At 30.8% G+C, this 19,722-nt stretch overlaps 2 protein-coding genes across 3 annotated transcripts; both read right to left on the minus strand.

The window, feature by feature from the left end:
- Positions 1–6,939: 6,939 nt before the first annotated feature.
- Positions 6,940–12,186, minus strand: LOC114396352 (peptidyl-prolyl cis-trans isomerase FKBP19, chloroplastic-like). 2 transcript variants are annotated; one of them, XM_028358274.1, is made up of 11 exons: positions 12,000–12,186; positions 11,886–11,922; positions 11,656–11,793; positions 11,341–11,426; positions 11,175–11,225; positions 9,342–9,422; positions 9,216–9,260; positions 8,301–8,356; positions 7,774–7,849; positions 7,552–7,696; positions 6,940–7,450 (listed from the first exon to the last, which is right to left on the minus strand). In XM_028358274.1, the coding sequence occupies exons 1-10, from the start codon at positions 12,057–12,059 to the stop codon at positions 7,601–7,603; spliced, it is 726 nt and encodes a 241-aa protein (XP_028214075.1). In that variant the 5' UTR covers positions 12,060–12,186; the 3' UTR covers positions 6,940–7,450; positions 7,552–7,600. The 2 variants fall into 2 exon arrangements, with proteins under 2 accessions (XP_028214075.1, XP_028214074.1); XM_028358273.1 differs by having other exon boundaries at positions 11,656–11,796.
- A 1,551-nt stretch (positions 12,187–13,737) lies between these two features.
- LOC114394453 (EEF1A lysine methyltransferase 2-like) lies at positions 13,738–19,722 on the minus strand. Its single transcript, XM_028356029.1, has 7 exons — positions 19,361–19,722; positions 18,744–18,869; positions 16,762–16,962; positions 15,702–15,798; positions 14,698–14,801; positions 14,542–14,593; positions 13,738–14,265 (listed from the first exon to the last, which is right to left on the minus strand). The coding sequence occupies exons 1-7, from the start codon at positions 19,657–19,659 to the stop codon at positions 14,041–14,043; spliced, it is 1,104 nt and encodes a 367-aa protein (XP_028211830.1). The 5' UTR covers positions 19,660–19,722; the 3' UTR covers positions 13,738–14,040.

Genomic DNA, 19,722 nt, shown 5'->3' on the forward strand with positions numbered 1-19,722 from the left:
TCTTTAAAAAATTCATATAATTTAAAAATTAATTAATATTCCATTGCTCTACTATATTTTAACGTATGATATAGTATTAATTTGAAATATTAATAATTTTTTATTATTTAATCACATATCTATAAATGTAAACTTTTTTATGCATGATATATATAAATAATATTCTCAATCGATCTTTGAAAATGTTATATTTTACATGATATCTCTGATTTGGAGAAAAATATTATAATTTTCTTTTTGAAGTCTAATATTTTTAATTTACGAAGAACGGCGATAATATAATTTTTTTTTTTGGTTACATGAGAGAGCCAAACCAAAAACTACAGTCTCTGAAACACATGCCAGTTGCATCAGAATGCAAATGACCAACCAACTCCAAGGGAGCTTCAACCAGCACCTTCAACTGAGTATCAGACCTGGCATCTATATATATCCTTGCAAGTACGAAGGTGTATGTGAAGAACTCTGCAGTCCCGGTTCCTCCTCAACCACTCTTGAATCCTAGCCAGCTCGTTGCTATAAACATGAAACTGAGGAATAATATTACTTGCTAACTTTAAACTTAAGACTAGTCTATGCAAATTGTTCAAATTCTTTATTATTGGATCGACCCTATTGATCACTAATTTAGGACTAATATTTTGATATTCTCTTTCATTTCCATATCTAAATAATAAAATCCAGGAAAAAATGGTATTAGTTACTGTATTTTTACACCTAACATTTTAGTCTTTAAACTTTTAAAATAAATATTTTTAGTTCTTCAAAACAGACACTGTTAATACTATTTCTTATGTGGTGTTTATTTTATTGGATTAAAAATATTTATTTTTAAAAGTTCAGATACCAAAATGTTCAATAGTAAAATATAGCGATTAAAACTAATTTTTTTACAAAATAGATGACTAAATCCTTTGTCCTTAAATCAATGAATGATCCAAAAACTAATACAAACTTAGAAAGTCTATCATACGGTCCAACTATTTTTAAAAGAAAAATATTTGATACATGATCACAAAAAGAAAAACATGAATTGTGTGTGGCAGTGATAATGGATCTATCTCTTTTTTTTTCTTTTATTAATTTCCTCCAATCAAACATATAATTAGAGTCATCGTTAAAGAATTAAAATATTTTTTATGAAAAAATATTGCTGCCATTGATTCCTTAGTTAGCACGAGAGAGTTTTCGGGTTCATAATTCATAAATCACGGTATAAAGTATTGCTGTCATTGAATTCCTTAATTAGTATAAAAAAAGGACGGTATCTAATCTTTCGTATATGGTTATTTTGTTCAATTCAGAATTTTGTTCCTCCTTTCATTTTAGAACAGAGATATTTGATCCTTTCTTTTAAAACATTTCGATTTTAGTCTCCACAATTCAAAACAGAAACAAATATTTGATCCTTTTATTTTAAAAAATTCACAAATTTGATTCCCATATTTTTTTTAAAAATATGTAATTTTAGTTCAATTTTTATTTTTAAAATAATTTAAAAAAAAGCTATATATGTCGAAACATACACTTCATATTATGACGTATAACATGTATTCACGTATTAATACTTTTCTGTACGGGTCATTTGCTATAATCCCAACAAAAATGATATCAAATTAATGTTTAAATAAAGACAAAAGTTATAAGATTAATTATATGAACCGCGTTCGAAAAGACGCCATAATTTAAAACGTGCAACCAGCTAATAAAGTGTTTTCTTTCTTCTTCTAGGGGCAAGGCAACGCCGTTCCTTTACTTATATGGCCATATATAAACGACAATTTTTAGGTATTTCTCTTCTTTAATGGTTCATGGGTCCTTTGTTAGTAGGTAGTAGCCATATACAAACGACAATGTTCCCTTCTTTAATGACTCCTTTCTAATTAACAAGACTACAAGAGAGAGAGAGAGAGAGAGAAAATAGAAAGAAAAACTAGTTTTATACATGCATCGATCTCCTTAACGTTGAGGATTTGATTGCGCAAAATGGCCAAAGAAATAGATACTCGATAGAATGTAACTTTAATCATTCTTAATGAGAATCAAGGGTTTTAATTTTAATTTTTTTTGTATTTTCTTTATCTTTATTTATTTAACATTTTTCCCTCCTTTTATTACTTTCTTTCGTTTTCATCGTATCATATATCAAATCTCTTACTTTTCTCAATCCTTTTTTCTTTTTCTATAAGAATCTTTTCCTTTAGTCACCTGATACTACAAAGGGCCCTTTAGACAAAAATTATTGCATAGTTAACAAGGTACAGCAGGACATTGCCTACATAAAGTGATAATCGATCCTTAACGTGGTTGACGAAGTCCGATGGATACTTCCATTGTTAGCTTTAAGAATGTTTTGTTTCTGTGGCCAGTCTGTTATGGACGTTGGACAGAATATTCTCACTCTTATTTCTTGTTATATTTTTTCTTACATACATATATAGTCTTACTTTGATAATTTTGATATGTCAACTTGTCAACACTAAGTATAAATTTTAAAACTTATAAATGAACTTTAGTAACTTAGTCAAAATAAATAAATTATTATCAACCACTGATATTATTTTTATTAGTATTACAATTATATTACAATTTTTTAGATTTAAATGTTTTTAATAATTAATTATAAAAACTTTTAATTTTATAATTTATAAAATGCAAGTAGGCTGGGGGTGATGATGTGTTGAAGCTAGGGCATGATGCGCACAGTTGAGAAAACATAAGGGAACATGATGCGCACGAAGGAGATAGAAATAACGTGAAATAAGAGAGAGAAATAAAATATCTTGTTTTTTTTAATTAAAGTATTAAAGTACTGTAATATCTTTATAACAAATAAAATAATGATTTTTTGGTCTTAAATATTTTGATATTCATTGTTAATGCTCTCAACTGAAAATAAAATATGTTAGCATTAACAATTCCCATATATATATAAATAATCAGAATTAAAAACTATTTAGCGATCATGTGATTACTTAATATATATGTGTGTATGTATATTCCAAATTTAAAGTGCATGTACATTAGTGAATTTTATATATAAGCATTTACACATACTAATATACAGACACTTAATTTTAACTATTTAGCGATGATTTTTGGGTAACTAGCTGGCCAATATATGAGATGATAATATCATAATAAGATGATTGCACGATGACAGTTAGTAACATTACACAGTGGCATGAGAATAACAACTGTGCCAACAAATTAATGGATGTTTTGTGACCCATTGACACTTGGTAGCTGCATGCAGATGCGCATCTTGAATTGAAAAGAATCCCCCAATGCATTGGTACGTTATGTGGTATGAACACAATAATGTTTCTTTGTCGTATTTTTCTTGTTCTCTATTGTCTTTGAAGTTTAAGCCCCTTCGCTTAAAAAATGACTGTGGTGTCTTGACTTGATGCAGCAGACATAACTGCATTAATATTCGATCGTATTAGGCTCCAACAACACTTGGGAATCTGGGATTAAAGTGGATTTGGAAATTTAAGACATCTATGGTTATGATTTAACTATCTCAAATTAAGACCATCTGGACCAACTTTAACTCCTTCAAAGATAGATTTAATTTTGATTAAAATGCGAAAAACTACTCTCTCTCTCTCTCTCTCTCTATATATATATATATATATATTTGTTAATGTTAGAATGATTATGTTATAACTTCGATTATTTTAAAATATTCTTAAGGTATAATTTATTAACGAATTCCTTCTAAAATATAAAGGAGACGGCATGCTAGTACATTAATTTTCAAAAGATAATTAAAGATATAACTTCTCTTTTTGATTATAAAGATATAACTTGTTAGTGTACGCGTTACAAAATATAAATAATTGCACATTATATATATATATATATATATATATATATATTGTTTTTTAGTTGGACTTTGTAATTAAGTTAATTATAACTAACAATTATCTTAGATGATATAATTTGTTAATGTATTTCAATTAAAATTAAGTGTATATATGTATATTAGTATGTGTAAATGCTTATATATAAAATTCACTAATGTACATGCACTTTAAATTTGGAATATATATATATATATATATATATATATATATATATATATATATATATATATATATATATATATATATATATATATATAAAGTAATCACATGATCGCTAAATAGTTTTTAATTCTGATTATTTATATATATGGGAATTGTTAATGCTAACATATTTTATTTTCAGTTGAGAGCATTAACAATGGATATCAAAATATTTAAGACCAAAAAATCATTATTTTATTTGTTATAAAGATATTACAGTACTTTAATACTTTAATTAAAAAAAACAAGATATTTTATTTCTCTCTCTTATTTCACGTTATTTCTATCTCCTTCGTGCGCATCATGTTCCCTTATGTTTTCTCAACTGTGCGCATCATGCTCTTGCTTCAACACCATCAACCCCAGCCTACTTGCATTTGTTGATTGCAACTTCAGTGCTTAGTGTATATATATATATATAGCATAATTATATTAATGAAGATAGAGACCAAAACTTAGAAAATACAAGTGAGGTAGGATCGATGTTAGAAGAAGACATAAATCTAATAATTTTTAAACACCAAAAAACACTATCCAAACTATATTATCAATGATCAACTGTCCAACCTTTTACTAAAAGAAAGAAATCAGAATAATTTCAAAAGTTTTAATGCAAATAACATCTATGAATAAAATATAGATGCTTAAACGGAATACAATATCATAAATACACTCAAGTATATATATAACAACTTTTTGTATAAATACTTACTAATAATTTATCAATATCTAATTTAGTTTATGTATTTTGTTATTTCCTCTTCAATCAATTGAAATTTTTTATTAGAGACAATTCTATCCAAACTAAATAAGATTATTTAACCTATAAAGTTTTTTTTGAAGGATTTAATGCAATTATATATTCAAGTCTCAAATGGAGACTACTAGTTATTGAAACAATCTTACATAACTTGATTTACACACTTGATAATTAGTCAATATGTAATTTAATTACATGTATCAATTATCATAAAAACCTTTTGATTTAACATACCCTCTATTCAATTGTATGTATATATGATATTAAAAAGAGCAAAATACACTCACACTCGTTCGTTGAATTTTTTCAAATTACATATAAAATCACTTTTTTTTTCTATTCCTACACTAATTTTCTTATTGATTGAAAATATTAGATTGAGACTCGTTATATATTATATTGGTACTCTCTACAAGGGAAGTTAATTGTGATGGTTAAAATAACATATAATGACTGTAATTTTACACAACATCATGGGTGATTAATGTAAATTTCTCTATTAAAAATTATGCGAGTAGTTTAATGAGTTGAATTTGTATGTCTCAGTTTAGTTACTAAGAATCAAATTCATATTTCATGGAGATATTTGATTTTTTTTAAGTGTTTGAATTTTGTTATTAATATAAGAATTTTGTTAATAATAATAATTTATAAATATCTTTATAATAGTAAGTATTTATAAAGTTTAGAAACTTGCTCTAATCCTATGAGTCACAAGACTTAATTTACCTAAACGTTTATTAAAAAAATGGTCAAGTTTTTTTTTTATGATTTTATTACTTTTCAAAACATTGTCCAATCACTTTGTTTAATCATTTCTTGCCTCGATCTGTCATGGCATGAAGATTCACCTAATGCAATCACAGGTCGCATGTCGTCTTTCAATAGTTAATCCAGAATTTGTTGAAAAAGACGAATTTGGTAACGTTATGCGGCACGAGCGGAACCGCGTAATTTTGGAGCTATGCTTTAGTAAATTAAAATATTATCCTTCAGATAATATATATATATATATATATATATATATATATATATATATATATATATATATATATATATATATTATCATTCAATCTGTTTATCAATTTTTATCGGAATCCCTACATTGCGATTCTCGATCTTACCGAATCCATATTATTTATGTTTAAATTTTGCCTTTTTTTATGCTTTCATTTTTATGTTATTTTATTTTACAATGTCCAAGATTTGAATTCAGAACCTTATGCAATTTATCCAAACCCTTCAATGTAAACCGATGCTAATGAGTTATTTTTTCATGCTTTAATTAGTTTATGTCAAATGTTTATTTTTTATTAAAAAAAACTTATTGCATTTCATTCAAAATATGATCATGGATACTAGTTGGAATAAAAATATGCAGTGAATAACAGAGAAGCATAATGCCCTTGCAAAGATGTGGACAACATGATTGATTTGTCGGCTAATAAAACTAATCTTATAGATCAAATGTTTTAAAAACTAATAATCCAAAACTTAATAGTATGAACATTATAAATTATATTAAAAAAATTAATTAAGAAATTTGTTAATGTTTGGTTAATCGTTGAAAGAGTACTTTTGAATGCTAAACATAGTTTGGTTATCCTCAAAACTATGTTTGCACACTAAAATTTTATCAGAAAACTCAATTTTGTAGTAATAAAACTGAGTTATTATTGAAAAATCAATTACTAACTTATGTTTAACTCAGTCAAGTTTACAAGCTTTAATCTAAACACGCATTTAGTGTTTAGAATAAATATGTTAGCAAATATAGCAAGTTGTTGCAACTACAGTATTTTTCTTTTCCTAAATCTATAAGCTTGCCATTAAAATCAATCTTGTGTATCTATCAAAACTCGTTTGAACTGGAGCTGGTTTCTCCTTTTCCCGAGGTTAACTAGAATATCATGGTCGTTGGCCTGAAAGGAAAAGTGTTGCTAAAAAATATGCATAGGGATTATTCTTCTATAAATTAATAAGACTGTTTGGCATTGACATGACTTTATTAATTCAATTTATGACATAAATCAGACAGGAAAATGGAGCAATAAAGTTACTTATCCAGAATGTTGAAGCACCTCAAGTACAATTTTGATGCCCAGATTTAGCACTATTGTTTTATCTTGATATTCAAGTGTAATGGGAAAATCACCCAGTTTCACTGATTTATGTTTGTTTCTCATATTACAATGATTATTGCTGCTTGAAAGCGAAGAAGTATACAAGGGAAAATGTCTAAGGCTGAACACAAGTTGTGATGGTAACACTAACACTTTATCTACAACAATAGCTATTAGAAAAGTTATTACGTTGCAGTCACAGTCTTTTTCTGCTAACTATTACTAATTTCTAATTGATCATATGATGCTCCATCCCATGTACTTACAGTGTCATACAGTATATTCAAGTTTGCAATAGTTCAGGGAGAATTGCTTTGAATGCTTCATATGTTACTATTACTGAAGAAACCAACAACGAAGACCACAAAATACTTAAAATCTCATAGCATCTATTCCCGAGGTCATTTGACACAAGCATCTAATATCAATATTAACAAAATTTCTACAGGACAGTTGTTTGCATGTATCCTCTCATCCTCTGTAAATAAGTAGACCTACAACCAAAACACAAGTTACTAAAAATAACAATAACTCAATAAGGCATTAAAAATTTAAGTCAATTGTGGCTCTTAATGCTTACGACAGGGAAACTAACCTCAACATTCTGACGGTGATATTTGACAGTCAATTCAAAATTTGATCAATCAGTTTGGAATAATCTTCAACAGCTCAATATCAAACAAGAGAGTCTTGTCTATCAACCCCTGATTCCTCAACACAAAATCCAAGGCTCGTTGGCCCTGTAAAAATATATTTGGATTGCATCTTTCTCATAATCCATTCAGATAGTGGAAGAACATAGATATTCACTTCTTACCGAGAATGTTGTTGGTCTTGGGCCACTCTTATTGAAATCATTCTCAGGATATCCAAGTTCCGGGGGAACAATTATCCTACATCATTGACAAACATAATGAAATTTGCATATCTCTCCCTATACATTTCTTCCATAGTATATGTACATGAACCCAAAATACATTTGCCTAAGTTTTCTATCATATTCATATTTTTTAAGGATTAAAATGATTTAAATAGAAGATTCCGAACCAAATATTCCAAGTGATTCATACTTTTAACTTATGAAAGTCAGGATGTTAAGTTCCCCAGATTCAGAGTTAGAATTGATAGGAGTTGCAGTTCAATAAAATAATAATATGACTCATGGACATCCAACTGCTAATTGTAGGTGTGATATGCATGGCGCTATTTTCCAATTACATTTTATTCGAAATACTATTCTTCACCAAAGAAATAAATTTCAGACTATTGTAATGACACGAAAGAACTTGTTCATAACACAACTCTAGAATGCATCAAATATTTCTAGCAATATAGATGCAACACCTTCTAATGCCCCCAAGAGCCATGCCCGAAACAGCCTCTTCAAAAGCTGGTATTACCTGAACATCAAAGTACATAGAGATCTGTCTTCAAAACAGAGTTGCAGAACCCAAAAAATAGAACACAATTGAGCACTTAATATGTTCTCGGCATCCATCGATAATGTCCATTGGCAATTTTAAAGTGAAGCATTACATCAAGAAGCATGATGTAGGGGATATAACTAAGAAGTATTTCAAGGTAAAAAAAGGAATTATTGTTCCAACCAAGAATCTGTTTGCTTTGATAAGGGAGAGGGATAATTTTAGTGAATTAACAATTGTGATGAATTCAGTTGAAAACAAGTACACAAAAACTTGTATGGCACCCGCATGAAACATCTTGTGGACAAGGGAAGACAATGCCCAAGCAGGGTTTAATCCCACAGGCCACAGTCAAAGGGCACAGGACACCTTGTGGTATAGCCAAAAAAGCATGCTATATCCATCACTCATAATTTTGTTATAAAAGTGGAACCAAACAATACCATCACAGGATGTTGTTCAGGAGTAGTACATGCATGGAAGAGTAAAAATAAAACAGAAACACAAGGAGCTGACACTTATTTTCACAAAAGGGGTTTCAGTTAAGATCCTTCTTTTACATCATATCGGTTACCAAGGAGAAAATTCTACAACCCCATTTCCAGTGGTGGAAATGCAAAATTAATAAAAGAACATAAAATTAAAACTAATTTGCAAAAGAAATAGTATTTTAATCCAGGTAACCCTAAATAGTTATGACCCTCTTGCATCCTGGATCACTTTGTTCACACGTAGCAACAAACATTGTTCATGAAATAGCATTCACAATGTATAACAAAGATCCTAGTCAAGTTGCAAGGAACTAGTTTAATCATTAAATGATGAGATTTCTCACCTCATTATAACCTATTTTGAATTTGAAAAAGTCCTTGTCATCGCCCTGCATGATATAAAAATAGCACAACAGGTGTGTAATAATCAATCACTCCGTATCAAGTTAGAAGATTCAAAGCATTCATACCTCAAAGGAACCACCCTTGGTTTTATTCCGTGCTTCAAATATGCGGCCATAATAACCTATGGTGTAGCCATCCCAGTCTACCTAAAGAAATTGGAAGACCAAAGTTGCTTCACTTATTTTAATTTGACGGGAGAACAGTAGTGTCAAGAACAGGATGTGGATCCCTTGCAGTTGTAAAAGTAATTGCAGGGTGTGCAGTTGCAAATCTCACCATTCAAAATTATTCTACACTAACTTTCTATCCATATTTTATTAAACTCAATAAATTTTAAGGGTTTATATTTGTTTAGACTCCACTTGGAGAAATGCAAGCTACTCTTGTTTCTTCACTTAAGTTGTCAAATCTGTCCAAAAGCTATCCCATACAAAATCTGTTTAAATTTGTTTAAATTACTTTCTCATAGTTTCTCTCTATGTTGATGACCTTTTAGTAACTAGAGATGATGCAAGGCTAGTTGAGGAGTTCAAGCAAGAAATGATGCAAGCTTTTGAAATGACTAATCTTGGTCTCATGACTTATTTTCTTGGAATTGAGATCAAGCAAAGTCAGAACAAAGTGTTAATCTGTCAAAGGAAATATGCAAAAGAAATTTTGAAGAAGTTTCAAATGGAGGAATGCAAATCTGTTAGCACACCAATGAATCAAAAGGAGAAGTTCAACAAGGTAGACGGTGCTGATAAAATTGATGAAGGATATTATAGGAGCTTGATTGGATGTCTAATGTATCTCACTGCAACAAGGCCAGACATTCTATTTGCTATAAGTCTCTTGTCTCGTTTTATGCATTGTGCAAGTGAAATGCATTTAAAAGCAACAAAGAGAATATTGAGGTATGTTAAGGGCACTATTGATTATGGTGTCAAATTTGAGAAGTGTCAAGAATTCAAGTTGTATGAATTCTTTGATAGTGATTGGGCTGGATCCGTTGATGACATGAAGAGCACTTCAGGATACTGTTTCAGCCTAGGCTCAGGAGTTTTCTCATGGTGCACAAAGAAGCAAGAGATTGTAGCACAATCCACTGCAGAGGCTGAATTCATAGCAGCAACAGCAGCGGTAAATCAAGCTTTATGGCTGAAGAAGATTCTATGTGATTTACTTTTGTAGCTGAAGATCAAAACTGGAATTTTTGTTGACAATCAGTCAGCCATTGCTATTGCAAACAATCCAGTGTGTCATGGGAAGACTAAACATTTCAACATCAAGCTCTATTTTTTGAGAGAGATGTAGCAAAGTGGAGAAGTGAACTTAATTTATTGCAAGTCTGCAGATCAACTGACTGACATGTTTACAAAGTCACTGCCTATCAACAAATTTGAACTCTTAAGGCAAAGAATTGGAGTTTGCAATTCCTAAAGCAAGGAGGAGTGTTTAAATTTGTTTAAATTACTTTTGTAACTGCATATTTTGTTTGTTTTTCTTTGTTTCAGTTATGGAGTTAGCCTAGTCAACAAGTGGTTCCTATACTTTAGGAGCAAGTCAGTTTTAATTTTCTGTTTTGCTGAAATCTTGTTATGTAATTAGTTTCTGTTTTGTTATTTATTGTATTGCTGCTCAGAACAATTTGATTAAGAATAAAATCATTTTATTTCCTCCACATACGTATTGTCTATCTTCTTCTTTGTTTATTATATTTTTTCTGTTATAAAACTTACAAAATCCCAGTGAACCAAGAAAGTTTACTATCTAGACTCTAGAGAACCAAAGAAATTTTGAACCTGAGAATGCTTTAACAGTCCATTACCTGGCTATATCAGACTTCGAATTTCCAACCAGTCAACCGTAACAAAAGAATTAAATAAAGAAAATGTAGAAACAATTATGTGCATTACCACTACTGTCTCACCCATCTTGGGTTTGGGGCCATTCCCAGGTCGCAAGTCCTGCATTCTTGATGTACATAAATTAATTAAAACATTAATAATGGAAAACATGCTTAATCAACCCATAAAATACTATTTACAACAACCACTACTACTACCACTACTACTACATCACCTTATATTGGAGTCCTGATTCAGTTTCAGTGTAGTCTGGGTATCGCATTTTTGTCTTGCCATAATCCTTCCCTCTAAGCGCTGGCACTGTATTCACAAACTATGCATCACATTGCAAGTCTTAGTAGCTATGATTTTTCTTATTTTATACTTTCTACATCAATATGTGGCTCAACACAACACAATACAAGAGTGTCATATTTATCATTATAACATAAACAATTAAACATAACATGCAATGGTAAATATCATCATCACCAAAGACACAATGGCGTCATATTCATAAATGAAAATTGAGATGTTTATAGAGAATTACTATCGGCGAATTCAGCTGCCAAACTGACTCCGCTGACTGAATTGCTGCACAAGGTTCCGGCAACGATGGCGGCGGAAGATAGAAGCATCTTTCTTCGTTGGAACGATGGCGCGCAACAACAACTTTGACTCCTGCTGCCTGCTAAGTAACAAGTAGTAGAAATGAGAAAGAGAATGGAGCATAGTACTAATAAGACATAACAGGAACGAAAATTGAAGGCAGTGTCGCACCAGAGGAGGAAGAAGAATCAGAGATTTTCTTGGGGTCCTGGGAGAAATCAAAATCATTGGTGAGTGCGGCAACGGAAATAGGAAAATGAATGAATGTATGAAGAAATTACGTACCAGAGATTGAGATTTGGGGAGGGAAACAGAAGTGAGAGATAAGGACGAAATTGATGCCATAGCAAAGACTGGAGAATTGGGATTTGGATTTGGATTTGAGGTGAGTGGAGGAGAGAGAATACGTCGTTCGTTCCTTGCCTCTCTCTCTCTTCAAGACTAAAGAGTTAGGCTTCAATTATGCTATGTTTTCCTCTCACCGTTCAAAATCTCTTAAATTGTTTTATTAAAATAAAAAAAAAAGTGTTTGTCATGAACTATACAAAAAATCTAATTAAAAATATAATTATTTATATTATTATTATGTATTTATATTATATATAGTTTAAAATTATTTATCATTTCATTAATAATTTTAATTTAGCACAAGTTATAATTTTATAATATAAATTAATATCGCTTATAAGATTTTATATATATATATATCTTCATTTTATCTAAATTTTGATACGTGTAGTTACCAAAATAATATTACATAACTCAATGAATAAATTCATTAAGTTTGTATTTAAAAAAAATCTATTAATTACAATAACAGTGAAACGTGTTTTCAGTTTCTGTAAATAGAGATGAATAAAAAAAAGTTTATGTAGACAGAGTAATATTTACTTTTAGTTCCTAAAAATTAAGTCATGTTTTCCTCTTATGTGTGGAAATGTGCCACGCAAGTTTAGTTACCTGTACAGCACACCACAAGGTATAAAGTATGATTACCAGAATTTAAATATTTTTTGGTCACAGTACCCTCCTCTCGAAATTTAAATACAATGTATGAAAGTTTAAAATTTTTATTGTTAATATTTTCAAATTAAAAAAATGTTTTTATAAAATAAGAAATATATGAAAGTCCAAAATTTTTAATTTGTTTATGTTTTCAAATTAAAAAAAGAAAAGGTTTTCATATAATAAAAAAATATAAATAACATTTATATAAAAGTTATATACGTTAAATATAAGTATCCTTCGTATAAAATTTCAATTCATTAACTCACAAAAAGAAGATATTTCTACTCTTTAATAAAAACAAAAACAAAAACAAAAACAAAAATAAAGATCGAATATATCTTCTAGTTTAGATAATTTTACTTCAACCAGACAATATTTTTATGAGTTACAAAAATTTTCTAAATATTTAAAACAGTTACACATTCTTGCATACTCAAATGACTTTTTATTAAACGTATAAAAGTCTTTAATTTTTTTTATCTATAATTATATATAAAATAAATAAAATGTTTTGATGTACACATTTTATGTTCATTTTATTTATAACGTTACTATTTTATTCCTATAACTATATTCAAAACTCTCATTAATTTCTATTATCTTTCTTTTTATTTAAAAAACATGAAAAAAAAAAGTTAGGCACAAAGTATTAATATGTTTGTTTAGGCACGAAATAACAAGAAGGAGAAGGGAAGAGGACAGAACCGCACAAAAACAAGGGAAGTTTGCACTGTGCATGTAACCTTACGAAAATAACCTTATTTACGAGGTGGTAGACTGGTAGTAGTAATAGTTTTCCTTTCTTTGCTAATTTTCAAACCAAATTGGGTTAGAATAAGCCTAACAATTGATTTTGCTTTGGTTTTCTTTTATGATATTTCTTATTTCTTGTAAAAAAAAAAAACTAGATTCCCACTTTGAACTCATAAGAAAAAACAAAAAACAATGAAAAAAATAGAAAAAACATTAAAGAAAAATAAGTATCAGCTACATGAGCCCTACTAAGAAAAAGAAAGTCTGGTCAAACATGGTAAACATAAAATTCCCATATAGTTTCATCGACCATTCACACAAGCCTTTTGCTACGCTGAACTAAATGTGTTTTTACCTTACTATCTATAAATTATAAGTTCCGAATGAGAACAACTGTTCACCCGAAAGAAAGGAAAATGTTAATGGAACACTTCACATAAACCATCGCAAAAAAATATTTACGGTTCGACACAACAGTTGGGAACATGCATCTACCTATACGCACACACAACTTCAAACCCATTGGACCAGAGACCTAAATCATAACAGCAAATGACAGACATTTTCATTTCCGAATGAATGCCACGGTAGCAACACGGGAGCCTACGGATCCACCAAACATGAATGTTGGATATGTGCGGACATGACTTACATACTGAAATGGGGGCTCTCTGCATGGCTCCTCACCCTTCAGTGCCTCAAGTTCCTGTGCAGTAGCAATTTTTCGTTGGTTGAAACTTTCCACTTCTTGTACCAACTCATCCTTTGTACTGTTACATGATGTGACCACCTTACATCGAACAAGGAGAAAGTCCATAAGAACAAACATTATTAAATAATAAGAGCTGCTGCAACTATATCACGATTCATGAACACAAGAATTTGGGAGAGATAACAATGTGAACAAGCAGAAATCAAGATCAAAATAATAATGAGTTCTTTTTTAATGAACAAAAAGAATCCCACTTTGTAATAAGCACGTTCATGCGACAACGCACAAGCCCCTACAACTTGTAGTAAATTTAAACACACAACATTAGCTTTGAATGAATTTTAAAGTGCTTACAAGTATTCCACCAGGAGCAACCAACTTCGAAACAGAATCCCAATACATCATTCTGAAAATGGATAACAAATCAGTAAAGAAAGAAAAAAATATTAAACATAGTTTGATCCAATTGAACTATGATAGAATCATGGACAAGACAATATTTTCTCTGACCTCTTGACAGGACCATCAGGATGCAATCCAATAGCATCTAGCGTCCCTTTATCCATGACAAGTCGAAACTCTTGTTCCAACTTTGTCTCAAGGACATCATCAACCTTAAAATAATTAATGTCAATGTATCATGCATTAGACATGTCAATAATGTAAAGATACTAAGATAGTAAGTAATGTCTTGTATGCAAAAAGGGGATGCCAAGAAAAAACTTGAAGGTCAAAACTCAATGCAACTTATCAAATACAACAAAACATAATGAAATGTGATAAAGTGTTAAGAATATATTAGAATATAGGCCAGCTAGTAGCCAAGTTAATAAAGCCTGTAAGTAGTTCAGTTTCTGTAGTTATATTTGGTTGTTATCATCAAAATGTTTGTTAGCAGTCACTGCTAATTAGTTCATCCAACTGCAGAATAGTTCCAAATCAAACTGATTTGTTAGGAATCTTATAAATATTCACTTTATTAAATCTTTCCTCTCTGCAGTAAATACTAATCACAAAATTCTTAGTTTTTCCTTTGTTTTATCTCATTCTCTTATTTAGCAGTTCACAAAGAGTTCTCAAAATCACAAAATGCATTTATGTCACATTAGGGCAAGGGTAATTTTGAGCATAGCAGTTAGGAAACAGCATTTTGGGTAAGTCCTACAACACTTTCTCTTTTATTTTCTCAGTTTAGTTAAATGAAAATTTGTTATTTACTGTTTGTGTTTTGTACTCAAGTCTGTGTACATGCCCCGATTAAGCTGAGAAACAAAACCAGACATTTCTGAATTTCTCCTATTATTGCCCCTCTTCCATTTATACAATATTCCTCCATTTTTTTCTCTTATTTTAGTAACATGATTCATCATGTTATCCCTTCTTCCACCAGGTTCATAGTTCACATGCACTTAGTTTAGTGCTGTAGCCCCTACTATGATATACACAAGCAAAATAACCTACTACCTTTGGTATACACAAGAAGGAAATAGTTAAACACTAAAATTAGAACATACCAAAAATTTGACATTGGAAAATCCATCACGATTAGCAAGGCTTTGAGCAAGGTTGATGGCCCTTTCACTATAATCAGTCCCAGTTAAATCAGAGAACCTGATGCCAAGAATTTTCTAAAATAAGGTATTTACAATACAACAACATAAACAAATGCAAATATCTCTCCACTACCAACATTCAGAATTTACAGAACCTAGACTGAACCAAGCTTGAATTCATTCCCAGAAAACTTTCTCATTAAAGGTTGACCAGTAAGGTTTCAGACACACTCACATCCCTAAATTTCCAATTTAAATCATTCAATTTATTTATTTTTTAAAAAATAATCAAGAAAATAAGATAATTCTACATGATTTTTTGCATAGAAAAACCCCATCCTTATAACTTCATTGGTATGAATGACAATATGAGCTTATATGGATTGATTTGATTCAAGTATTTAATTAAATTTTCATATATTTTATAAGTAAATTGCTTGATACAAATCATTTATTACCTTGGTCACTGTGAAATTATCATTCAATTGTAATGATGAGTTCACATATTTATGTGTGTCAAGAGATTAGTAATCTTTTTTGTTGTCCAACAAACAGAGCAAAGCACTGACACATTTTTGTGTAGTCAAGAGAGAAGGCAAAATAATGTTGGAGCAAAATTAAAGAAGTAAAGAAAGACAATAGATTCTGTGGTTATTTAGAATATAAATTTTTATTGGCTTCAATACGTTTTTCATCCCTTAAATTTGGGCTACTTTTGGTTTTGATCCTTCAAATTTATATTTACTTCTTTAAGTCCCTCAATTTTGAAAATGTTCTGTTTGGTCCTTCCTTACTGATTTTTGGCAGATTGGATGTACAATTTGTGGCAAATTTTGAACAAATGAGGGACTAAAGAGAGCACTTTTCAAAATTGAGAGACTAAAAAATAAATTTAAATTTGGGGACAAAAACAAAAGTAACCTAAATTTGAGGGACCAAAAGTATATTTTAAGTCATTTTTTATTTTATATTGACACAACATATATTAGTAACAAAATATGAACAAAATGCGAAACCATACCCTTGTTTAGCTAATTCTTGGAGAAGTAAACCATTGCCAGTCCCAATATCTAGTACACTCCAAGTAGACAAAACTTTATCACCTAGTTCGTCAACTTCAGTCTTAACCTCGTCAACATCATTTGGTATGCGACCTTGAGAAATTTCAACACACAAGGTTTTTGTCCAAGATGCAACTACTTCCATCACATCAACTCCAAACCTAAAAATACAGAAAATAAAAGAAAAAAGAAACATAGCAATTAAACATTTTTGCTATGAAAACCCAAAGAATGGGTCACTTCCAACTATTGAATATAGTGTCAACATTCATCACCATCTAGAAGCAATTAAGTGCAAATAAACGTTAATAAAAGGCAAAAAGAAGCTACAGTCCTTTACTATAAAAGAATACTGGAATAGAATCTCTTGATTTAAGGCTAGATGGGCAAATATGAAATATTGATCCCAACAAACAAATTTCTTACTCATTGAAGGGATGCAGAGAAACTCAAACTTAAGGTATAAAATGATGCAAAAAAAAAAAAAAAGATTTCAAATTCATTTTGTTTTCTTACATAAGTTTATACATTAAAATGTTCATCTGTCCTTTCAAACATGCGAAAATTATTCTTATCACATCGCTTTTTCCATAAAAAGTAGTATAAAGGGATTGGCTCTTACCATGAATTGAAGCGTTGTAAACATTATGCAAAGCAAAATGATGAGTAAAAACTCATTAATCTTAATGTGGGTCTGAAGCTCTGGCTTTCCTCAATCTGTTAGTTCAACTCCATGGATATTATAGGTATGCTTAGATGATGTTAAATAGATCAAAGCAGTGAAAAAGGTTTTCTGGTCTAATGCTACATTTAGATTGGTGTGGGAGCCTCCAACTCACATTTGGGGCTACCAAACATGATATTTTGGAGTAAAAATGCTTGTTTATTTTAAACAAAATGTCATTTTGCTTATAATTGCATGTTAGGCTAAGTGAAAAGGTTTCACTTCTGTGTTGGGTTGAGAATTTTACACTAAATTTTACTACAAGTTTACTTATGAGATAAGAGTTTCAAAACATAATCACTTAACTCTAAACTCACATCTAACTACAATCAACTTTTTGCAAGATCATGTTCATCGAACATTAAATTTGCAAACAATCACCCAAACACATGCTAAGCAAAGCAAGGAGGCCTAAGTAGATTTTGGAGTTTTTCATAATCCCTTTTTATAACATTGTGCTGAATGAATGAATTAACTTTATCCAATAAGGAAAAACTTAGAATACACAGTATCTATCCAATAAAAGGGAAGAGTACCTTAGCTAGCAAAGTACAGTGTATAACAAGCTTGGAAAGCAATATAAGGAATGAAGAAATGCTGATTTTTAATGAGTCACTCAAGTAGAAAGCCCAGACATTTCCTTATTTCTAGAATTTTAATCCAACCATTTGCCAATGTAAAATAATCAAATAATAATAAAAACAAAAGAAAAAGAAACTAATACTTCTCTCCTAGTGCTTAAAAACCTAATTGCTTCTCATTGCCAAATATGGTTTTTAGTAAGTAATTTCACCAACTAGCTGAACTTAAGACTATGGAAATTGCTGAATGGTACGAAGCATATCTCATGAAAAGTACAAAAATAAATCAACAGCTGTCCATGATTTCCATCAATTTTTTTTTTCATTTTTGTTTCTTTTCATGTAATGTTTAACCAATAAAAAAAAGCCACATGCATTTCGTATTCTTTCGTACATGTACTTCGTATTCTTTTGTGTATGTTGTTTCGTACTGTATAGCAGTAGATGTTTTAATTGAGCCCAATTAGTAAGTTGATTGCACCTTTTGCTTAGAATAAAATCAGAACACTTGTAAACAATTGGTAATCCAAAATTAGATTAAAATCAGTATATTCTCTACCACTTCAAATTGCATTTAATCTCTGCACCAAATTAATGTAGATCGGCAAAGCACATTATGCAATCAAGTTTTATTTACCAGACTTCACCAGCATGACCATGTTCACGAAAATTTGTGAGCTCGTCAGCATATGCAGCATCCCAATAACTCTGAAATCCCAGCATGGACGTGACTGCTTCAGAATCAGGTTCATCCTTGTCAGAACTGCAAATCCGGAATAACAAAAAATAGTCAGCATTGGTAAATCCAGAATGATGATTCATCCATTCAACTCAGTGGTCATCTCCTAGTTTGTTTCCCATCATACAGACACACAGTTCCCAACTGTAAATATCAAAGGAAAATCCAAAAAACCAAAATCCAAACAAAGGTGCAAACAATTCAGATCAGATTCATAAATCACTAGCGAACATAAAATATAAATCGCCTTCGTTGCCCTAAAATCAAATGTCACCAATGAGACAAACAAGATCTTAAAATTCTACTATTTCACCTCACTTCCTCCACCTAACATTAATTAAAAACCCAGGTATATTTATTTCGCTTAGAGCTAAACAATGAGTTTCACTTTCACACTATGCATAATCACTAACCAGCAATGTCACAGCATAAAAAAACCGAGGCAGCGAAAAATGCAATCAACAAATAAAAAGGTGCAAGAGTGGTTATGAGAGAGAGAGAGAGAGGAAGTGAACCTGTAATCGGAGGGAGGTCGGAGGTTCGCGTTGGAGAGAGCTTCGGCGGCGTCGGCGTGGCGCTGGTCGTCGTCGAGAGTGCTGCCATACTCGCTCTTGATGGACCAGGAGTCAGCGGCGACGGAGCGGTCGTCGTCGGAGACCAGATCGGCGGCGGAGAGAGGCACCGCGCGGGATTGTTGGGAGACGTCGGAGTCTTCCGGCTGCAAGCGGATTCCGGCCATTGAAGAGAGAGAAGTGTGTAATGTGATTGTTTGTTCGTGCTGACCGCTTACTACTACTTCTCCATAACGCAGCATTCCATTTATGTGAGAGAGTGAGTCACACTTTCACGTAATCATCGACTCACTTGCACATGATTG

This window comes from Glycine soja, chromosome 18 (genome assembly GCF_004193775.1).
Source record: "Glycine soja cultivar W05 chromosome 18, ASM419377v2, whole genome shotgun sequence".
Classification (NCBI taxonomy): domain Eukaryota; kingdom Viridiplantae; phylum Streptophyta; class Magnoliopsida; order Fabales; family Fabaceae; genus Glycine; species Glycine soja.